The sequence below is a fragment of the Platalea leucorodia genome, assembly GCF_965183815.1.
Source record: "Platalea leucorodia genome assembly, chromosome: 3".
NCBI classification, from domain to species: domain Eukaryota; kingdom Metazoa; phylum Chordata; class Aves; order Pelecaniformes; family Threskiornithidae; genus Platalea; species Platalea leucorodia.
Genome location: NC_138825.1, coordinates 55,926,823 through 55,953,210, shown reverse-complemented (window position 1 = coordinate 55,953,210; position 26,388 = coordinate 55,926,823). Strand labels below are relative to the sequence as shown.

The window sequence follows — 26,388 nt, the reverse complement described above, 5'->3', positions numbered from 1 at the left end:
AGAGCCCTTTGGGGATGTTGCAGCAGCACAGCACAGAGCGACCTGAGCAGCCCTGCACCCCAACCATGGAGCCAGGCTGAGCACCAGGGCGCCTGCTTGTAGGGCTCGTCACCCGCAGTTCAGTGCCAGCCGTCCTCCTAACAAAGCCTCCTGGGTGCCTGCCTGTGCAAAACGCTCTTGCTATTAGCCGTGCTTTTTTATCGTGCCAGTCTCTCTTACTCTGGGTGGGGTAGAGGTAGCTGTGCTCGGAAATCACTTCGACATAGTACATATAATGTAACGGTGCACAGACAGAGTCTTGCATTCTTCTGTCAGGCCCTGGTGGAAGGAGAGGACCGTGAAGCGCACTAGAAAACACCTAATTATTCAAATGGATACTGACTAGCTCCTAGATGTTACAGGAGTCTGTCCTCCTTGGTGTTATGCCCTTTCTTACTAACATGTGCGCTTAAAAAAACAACCAAAAAAACCCCCAACCCTGAAACCCCACCAAGCACGAGTCCTATAGTAAGGTTCAATAAACTCCAAGCCCAGACATGTACATTTCATGTCTTAATACTAGAAGAATGTTGGATGTCTTCTGTATTCTTATGAAAGCATTTTGACAGATGATCTTTATCATAAAAGAATCATAAAATATTCTTTCATAGAAATAACTAAATTAAAGCTGTTGCGTGTTGGCTTATTGTGTGCGTGTCTGTAATCTTTGTGAGCGATATGGAAAATTCACAAGGCCTGTTCTGCATTCCATAAAAAGAGGTGCTTGGAATGTCATGAAGTTCATGAAACATGATGAGAAGTGACAGATGAATGATCTTGTTGGTTGCCAGTAGAAGACTGCACTTCCCTGAGGTGGGAAAGAAATCTTTGATACTTTGGGCTTTTTTTTGACCAGATTAAAATCTGAACAAGCCTGTTAGAGCTGAAAGGGAGGGGAGAAGAGAGCATCATTTTTACACAGTTCTTTACTCAACATGCCCATATGGGAGAAGGGACCTTTTTTTTAAAAAAAAAAAAAAGAAACAAGAAAACCTGCTTTCCTTTCTATTTTTAAGGAACTATCTTCTTAAAATGTGTTAAATCGGTTCCCAGCATTGAGGCTGTTGAGCATGTCCTGAAGAGTGCTGGCAGGCAGATGGGGTGTGCGGTGCTGTAGGAGACGGGGTTTCGCTGGGGCAGCTGAAGGGCTGTCTCTCCAGGTAGCTGGCAGCACATGTGAGGCTTGACTGCTGGTGGGGATAGCATCTGCAAGCGCTGGCAGAAGTTGAAGCTGGATGCAGCTCCATCCCCAAAGGACTGTAGCCATTTCCCAGAGAGCATTCTGGCTCTACCAGACTGATCCTTTGATATCTTAGACCAGGCCTTGTCAAGTAGCATATTCTGGTTTTAATTACACCTTGATAGATGCTCTTGTGAAAAGGTAAAGGTAGACACATTGGAGGAGTGTATTTGCTGGAGAGCTTTGGAAATACAGTCAGCATTGCAGTGGGGAACAGAGTGATCGTGTGGCACTGATACTTCTGCGTAGGAGAGAGCTACAGTTCCTCCCCCTTTTCACTCCCTTCTTACATCCCAGCCTCTTATTTCAGCAAGTGTGGTGTTTAATCGTATCACCAAAGGGGCGATGCAAACAGCACGTTTACTATGCTATCCCCAAAGCTGTCCCACCAAAAGTCAAGCTGTTGCAGGGCAGGAAGAGTGGGATGAAGATTAATCTCTCTAGTCCCTCTGCTCGCGCTGGATTCCTGCAGCTCTCTGCTACCAGGCAGATACTGCCCTCCAACAGCACTATGTGTAGGAGGAATAATTCCCACAGGTAGTTCATTGTCATCTGTTTACAAGTGCCGTCACTTTTGTGCAGTGACTTAGAGAAATGATGCTCTGGTAAATCTTCCTGAGATAAGGGAAGGTAGAAATTATAGCCACCAATAGCTCAGGTTAGGCTGAAGTCAACGATCTTGTGCTCCCTGGACCCAAGACAGTCATAAAACCAACGAGTAGCGTAGTCTTCATCCATTTTGTGACATTCATTTCCCCGCTCTCCTTTGAAAAAAAACTCCCTCCGATGTCCACAGCACAGAGAGAATTAGCTACTGGCAGTCGGTGGGAGCTAAACCACTTCTCCCCTTGTGCCGCTGGAGAGGGTAAACGAGAGGCTGGTCCCCCACACTCCACAGCCACGTGCTTTATCCTAATTAGAAGGCATTATCTTTTCCTTAGTGGTGTGAACTATCTTAGTCTCTCTTGCCTTCTGCCGTAGCTGCCAAAATTATTTTTATTGTTGTAAGCATAACCCCGTCTACTGAGATTTAACAGAACTGGAAACAATATACGTATATGTGTGTTCCATAGACCCATGATAAAGCTTCAGTTGCCTCTTAGCCTCAAAATAAAAATGAAATAACTCCCTACAGGTTCAGCATTGTGCAAAAAGTGTGCTTGCATCACCACAGGCCATCTGGAACTCCCACACCCTGAAGCTGTAGCGCCTGATGAATGATACCTCCCTTCCTAAGGCAGGAGGGAATTGTTCAGGTTATATAGCTTAAAGATGATAATGCGTTTATTAGTCACACAGCGATTCTTTACATCAACTTTGCCACTTAAAATCAATTTGTAACAACACTCTGATGGCCTATACTAGGCAGCTTTCATCCCTCCAATAAAAGACCGCACCTATTTAAAAGCATAACTGCACTGACATTGATTTAATAAATGAAACAGCTGCCAACTTTTTTTTCCTCTGGACTGCTTGAAAATAGATGGGTAGTTACTCAGCAAAACAGTTTCTTATCACTCTGCTAAGTGAGAGCACAGATCAAACTGGTTCAGAATAGGAACATTTATGCATGTTTGTAATGCAAGGAAAATTACCTTCTGTTGCAAAGCACTGAACCCCATTATTAGTATATGCAGAGTCACACATATATAGATGAGAAAGAAAAACTGCCGCTGAAGGGGAAAAGCAGATCTGGGAGGCAGAAACTTAGTAGGAGAGAGCATAGACAAGAGGAAGACGTCATTCAAAGGTGTTACGCGAGAGAAATATAAACAAGTTGCAAAGGGAGAGGAAAACATGCTAAGAGCTCTCCACTACTGCTTGAACAACCAGGTGGAGTTAAACTGCAAGGAAAGCTTTTAGCTAAAGCTAAAAGAATTTAAAGCTGAATGATAATCCATTAGCTTAAGGAGTCAAAGGACAGGATGGGAGAAGAACCTATAAAAATAAAGAAGGGAGTAAGAGGGAAGGAATGATCCTTCTGGAGACACAGGCTGAGGACTCATGCACAGGGAGGAGGGCCAGCAATCAGTTGCCCCTTGCAGCACACCTCACATCAAACGCATAAGACGACCATGGCCCACGCACTCCCTCAGCTCACCCTTTGCTTCCTGACAAAACACAATTCCTTTTTTGCCAAGGATAAAATACAGAAATTTCCCCAAGGAATACAACTGAACACAGAGAACCATCTCTCCTGCGGCCACAGCAGTTGGTGAACACCTGGGGAACATTCAGTTTGGGAAAGATTTAGCATGACCCAGACCCAGCTGCCCCCCTTACAGTGCTCGCCCTGCCTCAACGCGGAGACCCCGGTTATACAGCCCCTGCGCTAGGTTGGACTGTGGGTTTGAATACCGATACAGAGCTTACCTTAGCAAAACCAGCTCAGGGCTCCCTCCCTACTTCTGAGAGAACCTCCAACTTCCCTGCAAGCAGGACCTAATTAGCAATTATCAGATGAGCCATCCCCCTTTTTTTTTTTCTTTTTTTTTTTGTTTAGAAAACTGAGCCCAGGCTAGCTACAGGTGCCGCTACCCTTGTGCCCCTCTGCTTGGCTCCTGGGGCTTCGGCCTTCACCCTCGCTGCTCTGTGCTCCTGCCTGTTTCCAGCACGGGCTCGGCACTCCCCGCGGATGCTCTGGTGTCTCCCCATCCCCGGCCTCTCCTGCTGCCGGGCCCGAGCGTTTCCTGCAGATAGGCCCGGCGGCTGGTGGCGGTCGGGGCTGGGTCGGCGGCTCCCATGATAGTGCATCCTCCCCACGGCCGCGGGCTCAGCCCTTCTGGGAGCCGCACTGCCCTCTGTTTTCCTGGTGCTCTAGAGAGTTACGAGGACTTGGTCTGCTGAGATGACTTCCAATTATAAGTTTATGAAACCACATGAAAAAAAAAGAGTAACTTAAATTACCCATGCAGACCATTTCTTCCCTCCGGTAGGATTTTGTGGCTCATGTAACATAACTGCATCGTCCCTCCTGAGAAGCGCATTGGAGAGAAAGCCAGAAATGTTGTGAGGAAGCTGGCCCACCTCATAAAAGGAAGAATAGTGACCTCTTCCATTAACTACATGATGAATGTGCACCGCCTCTCACCTCTGCTTTCGGGGTATTCAGGACAACCTCAGGTGATTTCTGGAATGCTTCAGCTGACCAGCGGATTGAACGCCTTCAGCTTATAAGTAAAAAAAGACGTTTTATAAGGCTGCCAGCCCCGCACACCCTCTCAGGGCTGTGAAAGACAAGCTGTGTTCCTCCTGGCACCGACCGCCTCATCCATAATCCCAGCCCAGCGAGATGCCTCGCAGGGGCAGTTAAGGTGCAGCTGAAGTCTGTGAGAGATGATTTGTGAGCCAGGTGCAGTTTAAGCACTGGCAGCTAGAAAAAACATCTTTTTTATTTTTAAATGAGCAGATCTGAGGTTTGAGTGACTGAGAACCAATAAATACGGATGTGTTTTTTTTACAGAGTGTCTTTTCAGAGTAGAGCTGGAGTTGGAGCTCTTAACCTCAGAAGCTGGGAGGGAGCCATACCATATATGTTTATGTGGCAGTACAGGAAGAAAGGTTATCATGGTTTAGTTAGCTAAAAGAAGTTTAGTCTGAAATGTTAACTTTCTGCTAAACCCAAGCCTCAGCTCCCTCCCCTCCCCTTAGCTTGTAAAGCCATTTCACACCATAAAAGTGAAGTTTGAAAACACAGCTGCTTGCCCTGACTCCCTGGTCAGAGTAAAAGCGAGCAAAAATAAATCTGGATGAATTTAAATGTTATCTTTCTTCTGATTGAAAATTTCACTGGGTAATCTACTGGAGTCTTAGCTGACCTCCAGAGCCAGCATCTGCGTGTGGCCGTCCGTTCGTCCCTCTCACACTCCTTGTTACCAGAGGCCTCGTTTTCACCATCTCCTTTGGCTCATGGGGATCGCTGGTAATGCTGCTCTGGGAACTGCACGTCTCTGACAGCAAATCCACAAACATCTTTTACCTGGACACAGATATCTTCCTCCCCGGATATTTAGAGACTCCCAAGAAGCGTTAATCAGGAAGTTTCAAACAGTGAAGTATTCCCAGCTAAAAGCAGCCTTGCCCTGAGGGGTAACTATTCTGACTTTGGGAGCATCAACCTGCGAGCTCAGTGTTGGAGCGAGCATAAATAACCTGTTAGCACATTGAGAGCATCTTTGTCATCCTCAAAACTCTGTGCTGGGGGATCTTTTAAAAAGAATATATTGTCAAATCTTACCAAGATCTTGTGAGATAAAGTTTATGAAAACAGAGATCTCATTCGTGTCGTAGCTTGTTACAATTCAACTGTTTTGGACTATCAAATTTATGGCTTTTCTAGAGGTCTTTTGAACTCCATAGGGTATGGAGTCCATGAAATCAGGTATCATATAATAAATTTTATGTATTTCATCCTTATGTCTATATGACTCGTCTGTTAGTATCACAATTTTATAGAATATTTGGTGCAGAGTTCCTTCTAGCTTTTCTCTTCTTTCCGCACCTGCCATGCAGGATAATCCAGCTGATAATCAGGAGTCAAAGGCAGTTGTGATGATGGTTCCTCACGTACAAATTCCTGCGCCAGCTTAGCTTTGAGAAATGCTTTCCTGAAAGCTGAAGAGTGCAGGACTTCTTCAACACACAAGCATGCGGTTCAGACGGCAATGCGCGAGATACCACTGCTAGGGAACGAAGTTTGTCTGGACTCTGTCCTGACACTGGCAATTTGAGCACTAATTTCCTCCCCAGATGCTGTGCAGTTTGAGAGAGTTTGGCTCAAGAGGTTAAAAAAATAACGGTCTGGCAGTAAACAGCTTTTTAGAAATATTATTTGGAGACCTACTTAAACTTGTGCAATGCTTTGTCTACAGTAATGGGAATTGCAGCAAGTAACGGTATTAGGTACACAATATGTATCTTCAAATGATCTACTTTGAAGAGAGAGCCCTGCTGGACTTTGAAAACTTTCTACTAGGACGTAACTTTTTCAGCTTCTCTCTTTTTATCCTGCTTGAATCAGTACATAACATGAGTCGAACACCCACAAACCTTGGGAAAACTTGAATCTGGGTCTAAATGTCAGGTTTTGGTTCTGTTCTGCAGATTTAGTGATTTATTTGTCTATAAAGAAATCTCACAGCTAATAAATGAAGAAATAAATGTTTGATGATCCTCAGAGCAATAACCAGCAGCCAGCTCCACTTCCTTCTTCCCCACCAAATTTGGTCACTATTTAAAAATCGGTTTCTTTTAAGTCAGTCAGTAAGAGGCAGACTCTTCCCCCGTGAAGATGAACCATTACTCAGCCTCTGCATCCTGATACTTAGCCTAACGCTTGGCCCTAGCTGCTCTGTGTTTCAGAGGCGAAGTGGGGGCTGAAGCATTCTTCGGCTCCTCGAGGGGTCTGGACCACTGAAAAGGTCAAACAAACAAAGTTAAAATAACCATGAGACTCGCTGGCCAGCCAGCGCTCTGGGTCCAAGATCAGCAGTACTGCTGCTCGGTGACTAACGCAACTAAATCAGCTCTTGGTCCCGTCCCGCAGAAACAAATCTTATAGCGTTGTGTACTGCTACCAGACGGATTGCTCAAGCTTGGAAAGCTCCCTCATGAGCACGTACTTAATCACGACAGGCCCTATTCGTGGAAAAACATGGCACCGACAGAGGGATTTGTAGCCACTTTCCTGTAGAAAAACAACAGCAAGGAACAGACTTCAATGCGCAGGCTGCAGATGGTGAAGATGGGCTTTATGGGTCGCAGAGACCTGTTTATTTGTTGGGAATGGCAGTAAAGCGGAGCCCGGAGGAGCGTGTGCCAGGAGGACTTGCTGGAGCATGGGCCAGCAAGCACCGTGGGGCGGCCGCCGGCACAGGGGGTGCTCTGCCAGGCTCCCCCCACCAGCTGCAGCAGCCCCCAGCCTCTGCCGGGGACAGGCGCTGGAGGTCTGGCGGTGGCTGCCACAGTTGTTTCTCTGGTTTGTGCGGTCACCTCGACCCTGAAAAATTAGTAATTGGAGTAACAGTGAGAAAGTAGATGTCTGGAATTTGTCTGGACTAAATGGGATGGATAGTTTCTCTGCTTCCCACTTTGCGAGGCATTAGTGGAAAGCTGGAAGGAAAGGACGGGAGGGCAATGATAGCGTCCGAAACACACTGATGTCACCCACTGCACAGCTGCTTAATTCACCAAAGCCTGCCCGTGGTGACCCTTGCAATGAAAACACCTCTGCTTCCTTTCCTTCTCATCAGGTACCCCTGGCTTTGTCACAAGCTTCATTATCACATGGAAGGAGAAAAGCAGCATCTGTTTAAGGCCATATATTAACACTAAGCTCCATAAATTGTATATGAAAATGGAGCATCAGCCAAGAGAGATCATTCCTCTGCTGCTGCTGTTGGCATCAGTTGAAGTTTGAGAAGTCCTATGGAGTAACACAGTAGTGAGCTACTCAGTTTTTAATGGGAAGGCCCTTTTCTTACTTCATTTGAATTCTCACAGGCTTCTGGGCGATTAAACTGGGGGTTGAGGTACTGCAGATTGCTCTTAGCCAAAAGAAAAGCGATCTCACATTTGACCACTGTGGCTAAATCTATGTTGTTACTGCTAGTCTGGACTATGGAAAAAATGAGATACAAGGAGGAAAGCACAATCTGCACCTTCCAGTCTACCAGTAAGTCTCCCAGATGCGTTAACACAGGAACAGTTGTGCTATGTCAGACTAAGGGTTTATTCATCTTGGTGTCTTTCCTTCAGATGCATCCTAAATCATGTTTGTGGAAAGAGTATGAGACCTTTCCCCCTGATGTGAAGCCTGCATTCACACCATAATCTTTTTAGCAGCCATAAATGAAGCTATATTCCACAATCTCTCCAATTCCTTAATTCTTGTGGCCCCTGAAGCAGCTTGCTGTAAGGAACGCCACAATTTAACTACACAGTCATGAACAAATATTTCCTCTTCCTGATTTAATATCAGTGGTTCACTGTTTTGTTAAGACCCTGAGCAAACTGTTCTCCATTCACATTTTCTCTGGCCATCATCATTTCACTGGCCTTCATCCTATCCTGCCTCGGTCTCTCCCTTCAGACCTCAGAGCTATTTAGTCTCTCTTCATATGAAAGCTGTGCTGCACTGAACATCCCCGTCCTCATCCTGTACCGCATATAGTTCTAACACATCACTACCTGAGATAGTGGTGACCTTAATGACATCCAGTAGGTAAGGTATAGATAAACACGTGAACTCCACAGCTATTAAGTTAGGAAGGAAGTTATTCCACTAAATGTTGCTAACTCAGATAACTACACTGAAAGAACAGAGCCTGCGCCCCGCTTCGCTGGGACCCACGTTGGCCTTACATCAAGTCCAGAAGTGTCCTCTTGGACTCTTCCAGTTGCTCCCAGGCCCTCTGAGACTTGCCCTAGCACAGAGCGAGGTTTGCCCCAAACACGTGCCACCCTAAAGAGGTGCCCCTCCAACGGCACCGGACGGGCGGGAGCGGCCTGCTTGGTAGGACTAGCATTACGGCCGGGGAAGAAGAGGGGCAGTTACCAGGGGTAGGGACTTCGGGCAGTTGATTTTTAAGACAGCTGAGGCTAAAATAGGGTTTATATTGTGAAGGGAAAGTACTGAGGGAGGGGGTAATGACAGTAGCAGAAAAGAGAGTGGCTGGGGTCATTGGAGCCCCTGGAAGAAGTAGACGAGGACGGTGTACAGGGAAGTACCGTGTTTGTGGATAAGGAAGGCTGAATATGCATATTTTGGGTAGGAAAAATCTGTCTTTTTGTCCTCAAGACACACCACTGAAGGCAAAGGATGCATAGAATAAATAAATAAATACATAGAACCATGCTTGGGTGATTATATCAAGCTATATGCCAGACTTCATTATGGCACCAGGGCCAGCAATAGGTTGGTTTATCATTTTGATGAATCAAGATGGGCAGAAATGCGTGCCTCAGTTCAGGGCAGCCCATGGAAGTATATTGCAGAATATCACTATGTTTTGTTGTTGTGAAGAGAAAGTAACAAAACTTAAAGAAGTAACATGTGGGCTTGGCTGTAGTCTCTAGAAGAAGATTATTAAAAGGTTTTGCAAAAAATAGTTCACAGACTTCTCATTCTCCCACTCCCTTTGCAAAAAGCTTCAGCTTCTACAAGACATAGGTGGCTATCCAGGCCAATGGCTTTGCTGTCTATACCACAGACGGAGGTATGAGCTGACTCAGGATGAGGAAATGGGAACATGGGCGCTCATTTTCAGGCAAATATAAAGTAGCCACTGGCAGCAAGACACAAACTCAAGACAGTGCTAATTTGCTGTTAAGCCCAGGTTTCTGGACCCAAGGACAGGGAAGTGTTCGAGCAGACACGGGACTTTCCCCAGTTCTGCACCCACAGGTCAACCCTGGCGGCTGCCTGGGCTCTGGCGGAGGCAGGCACGCCGGTGGGCAGGGGCAGAGCTGCCGGCTGCGGGACACCCGGCGGGGAGGGGGTCGCGGCGGCACGCAAGTAAAAGGGCACGGCACAGAGCTACATGAAACGTTATTGAACGACAGCGAATCGCAGAGCGCTTTTCTTTTGATGCCACTCAGAAAATTGATTGAACAAAACAAATACACTATTATTTCTGAAGCTTCCGTCTGTTGCACACCATCTCGCAGAGCTCTGCTTGGAAACTTCCCCGGCTCCCCGCCCTGTTTGGCTTTTTCTCTTTGTTTTCAAGAAATATAGTCTCATCAAAATGGAAAAATATCCAAACTGCTGCACAGAAAATTGAACCAATAGACTGATCTCCTGACTTGGAGCCTGGAGGGTAATTGCACCAACAGCAAAGTGATTTTTTTTTCCCTCCCAGTCATACATTGCTTAGCACTGAGATTTGCCTCTGTCTTAAGGGTTGCTACAAAGTGGAATACAATCAAAAAGTGAGACTGTGTGGTAGATTTTCTTCAGAGAGATACAGCATGCCCTGTGTGAGAGGCAGAGGATAAAACCAATCATCTGCTTTGTTTTCAAGGAAAGGAGATTAGCAGAAATGTACTTTCTCCTGGAAAGGAAACCCCCCAAATTAATGTGACAAACACTATTCTAGTAAGTATTAGCGTCCAGCCCGGGGAGGCTGGACCCTCCTGGTTATGCTGCAGACTGATCTGTTTTCTCCCCTAAGAAAAATCATTCAACCATTTAAGAAAAAAATGTAAGGAAAATGATACGATAACAACAATAACCCCTCAACTGTACTTATTCCTCTTTTGTCATTGAGCACTTGCTGCCTCATTGCTTTAGGATCATGGCTGTTGGCAAAGTCTGGGTCTCATCACTTCTGTGATTTTTGTTTACTTCCTAAAATGTAACAGTTAAATGATGAGAGGATTTTTTTTTTTATTTTGCCCTGAAAATGGTCCAGCTTCAAGCGAGTCTTAATGCTGGCTGCAGCCACTGTGCACCATGTGAATCTGTTTGTTTAGCAGATTTGCCAGAACGCTGCAGGATCTGAACGGGACGTTCCCCGAAATGCCTTGCTCCTGCTGCACCAGCTGAGCCTCCCCAGCAATGCATGAACAAGGTGTCTCGAGTGAAATACTCATGGCTGTGGTATTCAGCAGAGAGGAATAGGCTGGAATGAGCACCTCAACAGATGACCTAATGACAAGGTAAGCAAGGAGAGGTGATGAGGAGAAAAGGGGGAGTGAAAATAGGGGACTGGCACAGGACAGATGTAAAGAAAGATGGGGAGGAGGCAGGGGTGCAGGTGGGTAGAAGGACTCAGAAGAGCTGTGGTGGCTGGAGCACATTCTTCTTGAAGCACAGCCAATCCTTCAATACCCTTCATCTGTCTTTTTAAGCAAAGTATCTGTTTTTTTTTCATATTTCCTATGTTACAGGCGTGACTCAAACCAGCCTCAACTGACATATAGCCACGAAACCATTCTTTATGTTACTGTACATATCTGCCTCGTTTGATATCTGCCCTAAACTTCCTCAGTAATGCAGTCCACAGTCCTATAGTGGTTTTTGTTTTTTCCTTCTTTTAAATCTGCCACCTGGACAGTCTCTTAATGCGGCGTCAGGCTCTGCAGTGATTGAGAGGAGCATCCCGTAGGAAACATGTTCAGCTCATCGAAGGCAGTTGTAGAGCACTTGGTAGGGTGAATTGAGGTTGTACCACCCATTTTAATTCTTCTACTTGCTATCTTCTAAGAACATTTGACTTTATAGTCTTCTTTAAAAAAAATAATTGGAAGATGGCAAGAGAGTACAGTATATTAATAGGCTTAAATACACAGATTCATTACACAGGCAAAAGGAGATAGACAGAGGGAGAAAGCGTTAGGTATTTCCTTTTAATTTGCCTTTGGCATAAATTCTGCTAGTAGTAATTTTGCCTCTCAGTAGTAATACTATTTAGCTATCCAGTAGCCATTCTTACAACCATTAGACCACAAAGGTCACATAAATACAGAAGTTCAGGACTAAAAAAGCTTTAATCCTTAGCAACATTTTTTTCTGGCTGCTTATCTAGTAATTCCAGCTCTAAATGGACCATACATGCTCATTTTGAAGAAACTTTTTTTTTTAAATTTTTGAAGTGCCTCACTCTAAAAGTAATATTTATGTGGTCCAACTTTGATGATAGTGAAGACCAGAAGTTGTTTACCATAACAGAGAAACAATTTTATAGGCCATCAAAGCAGGGAAAGTTAAAGCCAAAAATGCACAGGCAACATGGTTCCCTTAGTATGCAATACGGGTTTATTGGATTTTATTTCTTTACTGTCCAGTAGATGGCAATCCAGTACTTGGCCAGTAAAACGATCATGTAAAGAGACTTCTCTGTATACAAGTCCATGGGGGCTTTAGTTACATAGAATATGTAACTTCGGACCGTGAACGTTATCCAAGTGAATCACTTGACCGGTGTTTTATTATATTTCTGGCCAGCATGAGACACGCCAGAACAAATAAGACCTGAGAAGTGTGTGTGGAAATGGCAGGGCCTTTCAGCAAAGGGGAAGATTTTAATGTCTTTAAAGGCTGCTGGTTGTTTTAGTGATGACAGTCTCTTACGCTGATGTTTTCAGAAGACTTGGGCGGTAAAAATGTAAATTTTGCTGTCTACTCGTTTGGAATTTTACTTGCTCTTGGAGTGGCATAAATCCATTTCTTGTGTTTAAGAAAAAACGGCACAGAACTCCCTGACTCCCCTCCCTTCTGTTTGACCTTCTCTCCAGACCGTGGCTGTGTGTCACACGAGTGTCTGCGCCTCTTCTGCTTGTTTACATTGCTCCAGGGCCATTTCTGGGATTGTCGCTGTAAGATCAAACCCACAGAATATGTTCGATTTGGCACGGACCCTGCCGCAGCTGATAGCCTGGCAATTCAGCTAGCCCACCTGCCCAGGTCACCAGAGCCTTCAGCAGAGTCTGGGGTGGGTGAGAGTGGTGGTATTTCCCCCCGGAGCAGGCAGCGGGGGGGGGTATGAATTTAGGGGCACTGGCAGGGAGGTCAGGGGGTTGGGCACCGGCCGTGCGTTGGGTGACACAGTGGTGGCTGAAGTGCTCCTCATCATCCCACGGCTGTGTCCCGGCTCCGGGCTGCGCAGGCAGGGAGAGCCGTAGTCCAGCCAGGTTACCTGAAGAGAGGTAGGACGCATCCTTATGCGACAAAGGGCGACAAGTCAGTGAGACACAAAGTGAAGGGAAGGCAGCAAATCAATAGAGATTCGAGTGTATTTTGCTAATATTAAATAACCTTTCCCATCTCTAAGCCCTCATAGGTTTTTTTCATCATTTCATTTATACATTTGTTTTGAAGCTTTGTGATTTCTAAAAGTATGGATTGATAGAGGCAAAAATGTCCTTTTGTCAAATATTTGACCCTTCCGTAACAGAGATGAAAGCAGCAGCACTTCCAGAACAGTTTACATTTGCAGAGCCTTGTACCAACATCAGTTACTGTTTGCATCCCACTTTGGATTGAAGAGGAGCTGGAAGCAACCGTAGGTTTGCATGGGATAATAACAGCACCAAGTGGCAGAGTTTCTCTGCAAACGTGGTTGAGAGATGCTCCCGCTGGTTTTGGCTAATTGCCTCGTTAGCAACAAGTGTGGGGTTGCTCATTTGGTGTGCTCTCATCGTTTGGATTTTGTTCGGGTTTCGCAAAGCCCTTGGGTTTTAGAGGTAGTTAATGCGATGGTGATGACAAACCTTGTAGCTGCTACGGTCTTTACAAGTCAAGCCAGTGAGCAGAAACTATATGTCTGGGAAAACTAACAATCCGTTTTATGTTGCCACTGCTATGTGTGAGAACGGATGAATCAGACGCTGTTGTGATTCGGAGTTAGCGACAGCCTGCTCGGAACAACACAGAAACAGGGAGCAGCGCTCCACGCTGAGCGCCTGATGTCTCGTCTTGTCCAGTAGTAATTGTCCTGAGCCACGAGATGCCTGTTCTGGGGGATAACAGCCCGTAGTTCCCACAAGTGGTTAGAAATAAATGAGGACTTTCTTCTTTTCCTTCGACTCTTTATATATTTTAAGTAGTTCCTCTTTGAAAAACATCTTCTGAAACTCTCTCATTAAATGCATGGCACAGCCTTGTCTAATACACACCAAATATACATCTGAGCATGCGAGACCTCAGTGTTCCCAGAAGGTAGAAACGCTGCTCTTATGACATTCATCAGCTTTCCACTAGTTTCTTCGTCCAGCCCCTCCTTCTTTCCCTCCTCTCTCTCCCAGTGATCCTCACTACCACCTCAGCTGTTCCATGAGCTGGTTGATCCGTTTTCCTTCCTCCTGTGCCCCTAACGCAGCCAGAGCAAACACATGCCAGGAACGCTCCGGAGCCGGTTTTTGGCCTGGGCTGCTCGGAGGCACCGCCGTGCGTGGGCGGCTCAGGCACACCTTGGGCGGGCACGGAGGAAGAAGAGAGGCATAGCCTGTAAATGTTATTCCCACACGCAGGACTGAACAGAGGTAAAGAACACTATTGGGGATGATATTGGAAATAATAACAGAAATAAAATGTTTCCTACTCTGACACTGTGCAAACCTTGCAACAAGCCTCGGGGTGCAACCTGACAGATCTTTGCAGTTTGCTCTAAATTGGATTTATCTGGATTTACTTCGCTTACATCAAGAAGACAGTGTCTGTGGGATCTCACCGTTATCCACCATACCTTCCTGCTCTCCTGGGCCTCTCATTGCTTCTGCCTCAGGACCCAACGCTCCTGGCAAAAGCAACATTACTCAGAATTAGAGGGTGCATCTGGCCTGGATGCTCCTCTCGCTTACCTGATTGCACTGAATTTCTTTCCTCCAAATAGCATCTTGACTTCACAGAACTTTACACAAGTGCTCAGGAAAGTAGCTACACCTGGAAAAACAAGCAGAAAGAGTTCCCAGCTTGGAGGGCCTCTGGCTGTTTGGTTTCTTTTCTCACCTCTGTTTCCCATTTGAATGCGGGATTTTTGTGAGGCCCTGACGAGGTATTCACCAAATCAGTGTCGCGTTAGCTGCATTTTCCCTGTGACACTGCACACCTCTGGTGCTGCTTGCACGAGGAATCACAGAGCCACTTTTGGTCTTGCACGCACCTAAGTGAGCACCAAACAATGAGCCAGAGACCAGAACTTGACAAAACCTTGGCTTTGGTCTCCTCACACGCCACACAACTAATGTGACGGTAGGATGCAGTAGGATGCAGCTTGCAAAGGTGCAAGGAGTGAGGCTGAATCTATGCAGACAAGCACAGACAAATGTGTTGCTTTTATGTCTTCCTGGGCATGAAACATCTATGGTTGGGAAGCTTTGCCTGCAAGGTTGAATGTGGTGTGTTGCAGACCCTTGGCTGCTCCAGGGGAGGCATATCTACATGCTAACAGGTGTCACATGGGAGCTTGTGCCATTGCTTTTAATGTTAGCTTGCATGAATCCTCATAGACTCAGGAGACGCCTCCCGTATTCCTGAAGCAAGACATGACCGACTGAATTGCTAAAATACACAGAAAAGAGAAAAAAAAGTAAGCTTTCGAGCCCCTTGGATGCATTCCAGAGGTTTTCCCTATGTGCCAAAAGGCAAATTTTGACTCGCACTCACATGTGTATTAGAAAGCAGCCTGAAACCCTCTCCTGCTTTGCCGTCACATTGTGGAGAAGAAAACTCAGAAGCAAGCAACTGGTCCCAAGGAATGTGCTAAATCCAGCCCTTGGGGGATAAAACAGTCTCTCTCAAAGGGAAGAGGCTTAATGAATGGAGAGAGCCTCTCATCTCTAATCTCATTTCATTAGACAACTTTATTAAGCACAGAAGTGCTTATTTGTGTAATTGAATTCATCTAAGCCACCTCCTGCTCTTCAGAAACTGCACTGCTCCAAATCCACAGCACCTTCTCTGACGCTCGTATTTTGATGCTCACAAGCAAGTGCAGCCTGTGCCGCTCCGTCCCAGCAGCAGACCTGCAGTGGCGAGCAGGCATCGCGCTGGGAGGCGGGAGGGGGGCAGCCCTGCTCGTCACTGTCAGCAAATACCGTCCTCCTCACGCAGCAGCTCCTGTGGACGGCGGGTAATTCCGTGCTGCTACAAGAAAACACCAAGGCGTATAGTGTTTGCCTGTAGTTTTAGTGTGCTCAGCAGCAGCACTAATCTTGCTTTCAGATAGCCACTGTAACTTACAAAATTACTCACAGCTCCGTATATTAGATGGTCCAGAATGTTGCCATTTTCTTTTCTTTTTTTTTTGGCTTTGTAGAATTGCTAAGACCTGAATAGAAGATCCGGGTGGCTAAGACCTGGAAGCTGAACTAACCTCAGCTCTGGGTACCAAGCTGGTTCCAGTGCGGACTCTGGCATACGGACATGGGAGTGAAAGACCGATTATTCTACCCCTGCCGGTACTGTACAGGAAAGGCTCACCGTGTGCCTGAGGTGGCATTGCAATTTTTTAATCAACATTGAACTTGCAAGAGAGGCAATTTGGTTTCACTCTTTGAGGCAGGGAACTGGGCACAGGTGGGGGGGGTTGTTTGGCTAACTGCAAATGAGCCACTTAAATCAGAACTTTAAAAGTGAACGCCAGTATTAGATAACAACTTACCCGTGCTTCAGTAAAACATAAAACATTGTAACTTTCATTTTTAGTACCTGGTGAGTATATATTCAGCATCATAGGAGCCAGTGGAGCCCAAGAGCAATAGCAGATTTGATAGTCTAATTCTCAAGTGTCCCCCCCTTAAGGCAGGATTTGTGGACATAAATACGGGTCTTGTTTTCATAAACTTGCACAGCTGTATATGCTTTTGGCGGCTAAACGGAGAAATACAACTCGTGGGACTTTCAGAATAGCACGTGCCAACATAACGAGTGTAGAACTTGTCAGGGACGCAAAGCGCTCTGCCTGCCTGGGATGGGATCCGCCTCGGAAGAGCCAAGTCTAGAACCTCCAAGCCTCTGCAGGACTCGTCTCGGAGATGGTGAAGTTAAAAGGCTGGACTCAATAAACAACAAAGCTGTTTGAAGTGCAAAATTGCAATCTCAACTCACCTTTCTCTCCTACTCAAACCTGTCTAGTCTTGGAAGCACCTAATCCCACCAGGCGCCTTCCCGTTTGACCTTAGGCACCCAGAGTTTTTATGGGCTCCAACCACAGCAGCCTAAGCAACAAGGTTCCCTTGAAATAAGACCTATGGCTTTGTTCTAGTCTGACTCTTTTTGGAAGCATACTAATTCCATCATAAATGTCCTGAAAAGTTTTTGAAGAGTTGGATTGGGGTTTTTTTTGGTGCAGAATACTGTAAGTTCATTTACGTGTGTAAAAATTTTCCTTCTGCATGGAGACAGGCCCAAACCCACTGGAAATGATAGAAGCTCAGTAATATCAGAGCTTTGGGGTCGGGGCTTGGACATCACCAGTACGCTTACGTCTGTAAGCACGGTCATGCAGGCATAAGTTCAGCATAAACTAACAGCATTGCAGAATTAAAGGAAAAAAATAATTGTCTGTTCGTGCAATGAAAGACTGCAGTACCTGCAAAAGGGCAAGCTTAAGAGCTCATAAGACTTCTGCTTTATATTACTTCCTGAATGTTAAATGATTAACCTTTAGCAGTCTCCTGAGGTAGCTCTGGTGGTATATGTAACATTACCTTCACAGCTTTTAAGTCTCCACGGGCTTACACGAGAACCTTCTGCGCAGCCATAAAGTTGCTTTTTATAAGTATTAGTAGCAAGAACTTTAACACGTTTCTGCCGTGTCTCTCTTTCTGGTGCATACACTTCCTTGTGGAGAGAGAACTTTTAGAATAAGGATAGGTACGTACGTGTTGGGGGGCAGCGGTGTTTGGTTTTGGCAGCGGCTCTGGTGGTTAGCACACATTTGGATCAAACGCGCTGGCAAAACGCTGAGAGCAATAGATAGGGGCTTTGTGTTTCAGCTGCTCCCAATACAATCCTGGACCATAGCAGTCTTGGAAGGGAAGCAATACTCCTTCCAGCTGCAGAAATGGCAAGCGCTGTGGCTTTTCATGTTGTCCAGTGTTTGTTTTGTTTTTATTTCTGTTTTGTTACTTGAGAGACTCTTGGAAACGGCCTGTCTTGGAGCCAGCGGCAGTCCCCAGAGGCTGGCTGAACGCTCTCCTCCAGCCAGCAGAGCAGTGCCCTCTGCTGCGCAAGCACAGCAGCGGCCTGGTCCTCAGCTGAACCGAAAGATATTAATAGGGGAGAAAAATTAAAAGTTCACATCTGACATGCTACCTCATTCCCATGAGCTGTTTGCCACGTTGTACGGTTCTGGTGGGAGCATTGCCTGAGGGGAACCGAAGATTCAGCTGCCTGGATCCAACCCAAACGACAGATTTTTTGTTTGTTTTCGCTTTATGTCATTTCCAGAGTTAAGCTTCTGGTTAACGACAACTAATGCAGGCACAGTCCATCCCTGTGACTTAGGGCTAAATCCGCAAAGGATTAACTTCCAGCTATGGTGCACTGTTACCGTGTGGACCCGCCAGCGCTCTGTTAGGTAGCTAAGCAGACCCATTAATTACACAGCAAATGTAACTAGACCAACAAATGTAACACACTAAGCAAGAACTCACTCGAGTGAGCTAGAAGGACGTGCCAAGAGTCATGTCCTAAGGCTCCTTTGCCCCTAAACCTGGACATTGGCATCCTGTTACAGACTGCAGAGATTACCTGACTGCTCAGGAGTCACAGCCATCCTCTCCAGAGTGAAGCACCTCGCCAGCCCAATGAAGCAGAGCTGCATTTGAAAACCAGGTTTGAAATCCCTTCTTGCAGGCAAGAGCTGTCACTACAACTCCAAAGCGTTATACTCGGATGGTCTTTCTCTGGTTCCACCAATTTTTTATTATTCCATTGCAAGTGGAAAAGCTCCCAAGGGTAGACCTGGGAGACCTCTCGCACACATCCCTGAGCCCAGCAGCTGGACGTCCATGGGATACAAGACACACAGTTTGGACAGTGATGATCCACATCCCATGCAATCACATTTTGAGGGCTGCTTCTAGTCCTGGATCATCAGGGGTTTTAATCTTTTTTTTTTTTTCTTTTTACCTTTTTCTCCTGCTGTAGATATGTGTTGAGAGTGCTTAGAAGGTGAGGAACTACAGGCTTGGTAAGCTGGAGGGAGAGGGCCTGGGATACAAGCGAAGAAATTACATAGCTGGATGAAGATCTGTTAGCTAAATTAAAAACCACCAAAAAAAAAGAGAGAGACCAAGGAAATTTATTTACTTTTTATCTATGAACAGTATGACATATAATTATAGACAAGTTTTGATACACAGGAAAACCCTTTTGTCAACCTTTTTTTTTTTGCCAAAGGAAACAGCACAATAATCTTTACACATTCATATTTTGTGTTTTCTTTTTTTTTCTTTACAATAAACAGCTTTCTTGGGTTGAAGCAAACTGCAGGACATATTGAGTACTGGTATATTACAGCTACTTACATCATTTAAGAACAGCAAATGGAGAAAAATAAGTTATTTAAATATTGATTTCATATACAGAAAGTGCAACTTTGTTAGTTGTTACATAACTTGCTTGACAGTTTTGATTCCCCAGAGGGTGTCAATTAAAAGTATCTTGGACCAAAAGTATTATTTATTCTAAAAATAATACAGTACAACTGCACAGCTGTGACTTGGTGAATTGACCACTATTGCTGCTCTTAGAGATGATGACCTGTTTGAATATTGCAATGTTTAATGCTTCCGATCATGCTCCCCGTTTGCATTCAAAGCCAGGCTCGTAAGAGAGCACAGGGAACTATGGGCGTCACTGCCACCTGCGTAGTAACAGAGGGTTATCGATCGAAGCTGACGGTTATGATGGCATTTGGTAATATTTTGGGCTTGCTGCTTCTATTGTTAAATAGCTGTTTGAGTTACGACGGTACAATGGATAGATACTTAACATTGCTAGCCTGAGCAGAGCAGACCGGGATTCCAGCAGCAGGTTTCTTTCATGCTTCCCAAGAGTCAACAAGCAAACTTTTGCTTAGAGCGCTACACGGTTGCGAGGAAATCTAAGAGGTTATGGCTGTCATACTGCACCGCCTCACCTGCTCAGGGAACGCCACCGGTCACTGAAACCACAGCAGGGAAGCTAAAACGCTGAGAAGCTTAAGGCTTTTTTAGATTAAAATATAAACTAAAATGGTAATTCAAGTAAGACCACAGAGCACAGTCTTAAAAAGAAAAATGAAGCAACTATTAAAACTCACAAATCTCAAACTGCTCACTCTAGTCCTGATGGGTATGATTTGGTTTCCCTCAGCTACCTAATCATTTAAAAATCACGGATTTACAGAGTGTTTGGCACACAGGTTCAGCTTATCCCTGTAATTCTCTTGCTGTTATTAAGAGAGGGGAAAGTAGTAACACGGGAGAGCTTTATTATGTGACTTGCCTTCCCTGCAGCATGAGGAAATTTGTTTCCTTTTTTATTGCATATAGCCGGCTTGGACTTTTCCCTTGCTTCAGCGAAGCTGCCGTCTACTTATTTCTACTCAGTTCTGGCCCCTGCCAGCAATCCCAGGAAGTCTCAATACTCTTTCCTTCTCCTGCTTACTGATAGTCGCCATGTAAGCCTCAGAGAGGAACAACAGACAAATCATCGTTATTAAAAAGACATTTAATTTTTTTTCCCAGATTTTTTTTCTTCTTTTAGATTTTCACTAGCTGTGCAAAAATCTACACTGTACGTTTCCTGATGCCGTCATATTAGAACATACTGATTATCCACACGCCGAGGAGAACATTACAGAAAAAGATCTGGAGGAGCTCTGCTCGAGAACAATTTCAAGTTACATCAGTGAATTAGTTGCCTTCACATGATGGCGTGCAGTAGACAGTGGTGAAATCTGAAACAAAAAGTAAACCTAACACCAGTTCCACCAGGAGCCAAACTAATTATCATCTGTAGTAAAATGTATCGTTCATCTGACTTAAAACATGGCCACGTAGGGACCATATATAGTAAGGAATCATGGAGTAACCATAATTTTTCATTTATCAATCTGAGAGTGTTTTATCAGGAAAAGTGTCATTAGCTCAATATGAGGCTGGGATAACTGAGGCACCGAATAGTGAAGTGCCTTGTCTGGTTTTATACAGTAAGTTGATGTCAGAACTGATATTGGGAACAGCCACACGTCCTGGCCTGTGCCCAGGTGTCTATACTATCTCCCTCTACCTGCCAGAGTAAGCTTGCTCTGTCTTCCATGGAGCGTTTGTGCTACAAGAAACTGAAGGACATACCATATATGGACCCCAAAGAAAAAGCTAGTTACGTGCTATTCATGATAATCTGTATTTGGTATATAAAATGTGTACTCATATAGAAAAATAAAATCTGTCATTAGCCACATATGTGAATGGAACATTTTACATGGACTTAGGCAGAAAAATATCGTTACATCATTGAAGAATGGCTCACCACATATGCCAGAACAATGCTCTCTTCCAGTGAGAGGTAACATTAACACATAGTCATGAGGGATATCAACTGTTGTAAACTCACAGTGTAATTCATAAGACTATATAGGACTTTTTTTGTCCACGCAATGGAGTTAGTGGATCTGATGATTTCTATGGGACACAATTTGCTTTTTTGATGCAGTTTATCTCCCACAAGTAAATTTTCATTTGCAGAAACCCACTGTTTGGAATCGATATGGTCAGGATACCAAGTCAAAGCTGCAGCATAATGATTGACAATATAACACAGTACACAGAATATGATTAAAATGAAAAGCAGTTACATATATACAAGGCAGTATATCTTGGAACTGTTTAGTAGCAACAGTAAATGCAGACTGTAGTGAACAAGAAGTTAGCCTGACAACCAAAACCTAGCATAACCCTGCATTTGTAAAAGCATCTCTACAACACAGAAGGTGTTATGATGAGGCATTTTATAGAAGCTATTTCAGCTGGAAATCCCCCTAAGTGCAGCTTAAGGGCGACAGGTTGAAACAAGGCTTGGGAAACATGAATACAGGTAAGTGAACACTAGGTAACTGCTTAAAAGCTTATTTTAAGGCAAATAAAAAGCTGATTGCTAGAAAACAGTTATAAAAATGACCTCAGCTCTGTACAAATAAAAAGAAGCTTTCTGACTCTCCGTGGGTTAGTTGCATTGGAGTGACAGAGATGGACCATACTGAAAACTAATTCCAGTCCATTAACTTTGGCCTAGCTAAAGGCTTTGTGGCATATTGGGACCTATACCAAGCAACAGCAAAGATGACTGGGGAGGTTTGTGTTTAGCTCTAGATTGCTAAAATAAACAAAAGGCATTTGCCAAACAGCTTCTACTGGAATTTGCACCTTGGCTTGTACCTGGTCTTTAGGACTGACTCCAGGTACCTGGAACCTAGATGTACAGAAGACCCCTCAACCTAAGGAGCTCTCATGGAAACAGGGCCTATTACTAGTATTACTTTCACAAACTTGAGGAAAATGCGCAAGGGTCCCTTAATTCTGTGAAGCTGTCCGACCCTCAGGCCAACCCTGTGCACTTTATGAAATAAGAATACTTTACAGGGGAGTGAGGGGGGAGGGAAGTACCACATCTCTGTTACCTGGTGGTTGCTTCTCTTCTCCTTCAGTTGCCAAAGACAGCAATAGAAATATTTCATGTCCTTTGAAGACGATATCTGCCTGTCCTTGGGAGCCACTTCCTTGATCCCTTTAGCTATGTGAAGTAATTAGAGCAATATTGGTGCAGGAAGAAGCAGTGGATTCTCGACCGGGCAATGCCACGCTATGGAGCATGTTAAATTGCCTCTGGATCAAGAGGTTTGAAGAGTCTTGCCGCTGCCAGGAGCTTGCTTATGTGCCTTTCCTCTGTGATGCCAGCTTCTTGAAGGCAAGTTTGTGACAGAGAAGGCACTTTGCTCAGTGTGTTGAATCCTGCTTCTGTGAGCAGGCTGGAATACATAGGTAGACCAATGGAAATCAGCCAGTCAGATACAGAGGTGATAAGTCCTGGAGATACAGGTTTTCGGCAAATTTCAGTGAGTCCTCCACTTGGAATCTGGACAGTAAAGAAAAAAAAAAGAAAAGAACCCTTAATGTTAAACCTAACTTCTTGTTTTACAGCAAGTCTTTTGGTTTTTCTTCCAAACTGGTAGAACTTCATAGCAGATGTTTCAACTTCTCTCATGTCACATTTGTCAGTATGAGAGCTGTGTGGGCTGAAAGGCTAAGATCACTTGGCACAGGAGCAACAGCAATAATTTTGGCAATGCAGATGCAGCGGGCAGTACCCAGCTGCTTGGACAACCGTCATGTGCCATTCTGAATTAGTTTGAGATCAGTAAAAAATACCCAGTGACAAGACTTTCCAGGGTGATCCGCTTAATTTCTCAAGTAAGGCAAGAGAATACCAACCTGGTAATCACCAGAGTTGGCTGGGCAATCACCAACCGTATGAAGTTTAACAAGGGCAAGTGCCGGATTTTGCACCTGGGACATGGCAGCCCTGGATGTACATACAGACTGGGGAACGAGAGGCTGGAGAGCAGCCCCGCGGAGAGGGATCTGGGGGGTTCTGGTCGACGGCAAGGTGAACATGAGCCAACAGCGTGCCCTGGCAGCCAGGAGGGCCAACCATGTCCTGGGGTGCATCAAGCACTGTATTGCCAGCCGGTCGAGGGAGGTGATTGTCCCGCTCTACTCTGCACTGGTGCGGCCTCATCTTGAGTGCTGTGTGCAGATTTAGGTGCCACAGTACAAAAAGGACACAAAGCTACTGAAGAGTGTCCAGAGGAGAGCCACGAAGATGGTGAAGTGTTTAGAGGGGAAGCCGTATGAGGAGCAGCTGAAGTCACTCAGTCTGTTCAGCCTGGAGAAGAGGAGACTGAGGGGAGACCTCATCGCGGTCTACAGCTTCCTCACAAGGTGTTCTTCACCCAGAGGGTGGTGGAGCACTGGAACAGGCTCCCCGGGGAGGCAGTCACAGCACCAAGCCTGACAATATTCAAGAAGCAACTGGACAACGCCCCCAGACATATGGTGTGAATTCTGGGGTTGTCCTATGCAGGGACAGGAGTTGGACTCGATGATCCTTGTGGGTCCCTTCCAACTCAGGACATTCTATGATTCTATGAATACCAATTTTGCCTATTACCTCCTCAGACAGACCAAGCTCTCTCATAAAAACCCATGAAAGCTTTTAACAGTTTCCCCCTCCTGCTTTTGCTAAGGAGGAGTGGACAGTAGTATAGTTTAAGAAATGAAAAAGGAGTGTTTCAATACAGAAGTGTTTAATACATGCCACCCTTAGTGAGCAAGTCTCTGTTACCACTGCTTGCAGTCAGTTTAGACTTTCAAGACTATTATTCAGTCAAGAGAGAGGGCTATCCACTCTCCTTTCAACTACTAACTTGTCCTCCTTTGGGACAGGGGGAGGTACCTCCTGCCCCTGTAGTACCCCTACTGATGTTGTACCTGCTGGGTTAACACAGGGAGCACTTGTGTACCAGGATTTCACAGGTATCTCCCTTTACCAGTGGTCAGTCCTTTTTAAAAGTTTGCTCATAAATAAGAAAACTGGGTCTATGGAAATACTCACTGCCATACGATGCTGCTTCCTCAGCTGCTTTACCCGGATTTGGTCCATGTTTGTGGCAACATCCTTTTCAGGCTGGTCTAAGTCTTCAGAGTACCTCTGTACCAAAGCCTCAGGAATGCCACAGCGACCATGCTGAATGTTCCCAGCCAGACACAAAGGAGAGAGCATAGATGAAAGTGTATCAATACAGACCAATCAATGCAAACATAAAGAGAAGTGCAGGATGGGAGCAAGGAGTTTTCCTCTAGATTCCATGAAAACTGAAAAAGCAATCCCTAAAGGAAGGACTGGACCTTAGGACTCCTTCCTTCCCCAAAAGATGTCCTAATCACTACGCTATCAATTCAGATTTTCTTGGAAGCATAAAATCTAATCATGACTTCCTTCTTCAGCTCTACTTCCCCACACTAGCAGAGAAAGAGACATTTCCGTGCCCAATGCCACCAAGGTACTAGTGGCCTGAAAAGATGAAGGTTATCCCAGAATAAGTCTGGGATTTCTCAGCCCCCCTCCCAACACAAGAGTTACTTTAGGCATAAGGCCTGATAGTAAAGACAAACATAGTTATAGAATATCTAATATCCCAATGATTTATGGTTTGTCTAGGCTGGTTACTCACAAAAATACAACAGATCAAATAAATGAAAGATTATCCCTTGGAATGCTAGTAGAATAAAAATGTTGAAGCAATGTCCTCCACTTACCTTGTCAGAGTATGGTTCTTCAGTAAGATCAATGTCTTCAGACTGCAACTTGTTTTCTATTACCATTTCCAGATCCATTCCTCTGCTACAAGAGACTTTCCTCGCTGAAGCAGGACCTAGCTTTATCACATGCTGCTGAACACTAGCAGTCTCTGGGAGCTCTGACAGCCAGGGTGGCAGTGGGCTAGGAGGGGTACTGGGCTCCTGTTCAGAAGATGTCCTATGGACAGGTACTCCGTGACAATCAATAGGAGTGGATGAGCTGGTCTTTTTTACTGGCAAACACGGTGCTTCTAGACTTGAGTGGTTCCCACTTGCGGTCACGGAAGGATGATATAATCCATTAGAAAGGCGTTCTCGGCATTTTTTGGCAGGGACAGGTGGCGGCTGAGAAGGATTTTTTGGTTGCATCCTTGCCTCATTTGTGCCTTTTTGTTCAGTTTCTAGACCCCCCTTGAGGACTGGAGCATAATCAGCCCGTGCAAGGTCATGAAAGCCTTTACTTTGTATTTCCAGAGGCATCCTCGTTGCAAGATGCATCACTAAGGCAGGCTGAGTTTCACAGTTTTTCAGGGGGAACGGAGCAGGCTTTCCACCTGCAGTCTCCATTACAGAGCAGTCCAATTCCTTAGCTCTTCCCTTCTGAGAACTAGCAGCTCCTTTACCCTGCTTAGCCATCAAGTCACCTACCATACAGCTGCCTCCATGAGACTGAGGTGGCAGTGCAGAGCCAGTTGCCATTTTTGCTATATCCAGTGAATCCTGAGGAAAAGAACCTACTTCCTTGCTGGCATCCTGTAGGTTAGTATTGGATTCTCCCTGGAGATCATCCAGCGAGTGAGATCTTGGCCACGTATCTACACCCTGGGGGCCATCCAGAGCTTCATAGCTCCGACAGACGGCAACTGGTAAACTTCTACGGTTCTTCTTCAGACCTGTAACAGCTGGAGGTTTGACAGAGCTCTTCAGAGCACGATGCGCACAACTCAACCGGCTTTCTTTTTGTCCTTGCTGTAGAGTTTCTATTGACTTGGTCAGTGGAAGCGTAGGATAATTTGATAGCTGGTTTCTGCTGAAGTCCTTAAAGCTATGCTCACTTGCTGATTTTGAGGGCAGAAGACAGGTCCTTCGAGTTTTACCTAGAAGCAAATAAATCATAATCCACCATTAAAAAAAAAGAAAATCTGCAGTGTAAGTAACAGATCACTTCTAAATGCCTTTGAAACAAAATTATTTACTCTCTTTTTGTTAATTCTAAACATACGAGAACTCAATGCCATTTTAAGCATATGAATTGG

General features: G+C 45.2%; 1 protein-coding gene across 2 annotated transcripts in view; it reads right to left on the bottom strand.

The window, feature by feature from the left end:
* Nucleotides 1-19,065: 19,065 nt before the first annotated feature.
* The window catches only part of SASH1 (SAM and SH3 domain containing 1), a 568,627-nt gene continuing 561,304 nt past the window's right edge, over nt 19,066-26,388 (bottom strand). For both annotated transcript variants that reach the window (XM_082305211.1, XM_082305212.1), the window contains exons 18-20: nt 25,091-26,229; nt 24,387-24,518; nt 19,066-22,847 (exon numbers count right to left, since the gene is read on the bottom strand). In XM_082305211.1, the coding sequence (XP_082161337.1) occupies nt 22,587-22,847; nt 24,387-24,518; nt 25,091-26,229 (1,532 nt within the window). In that variant the 3' untranslated portion in view covers nt 19,066-22,586. The remainder of the gene's footprint in view (nt 22,848-24,386; nt 24,519-25,090; nt 26,230-26,388) is intronic.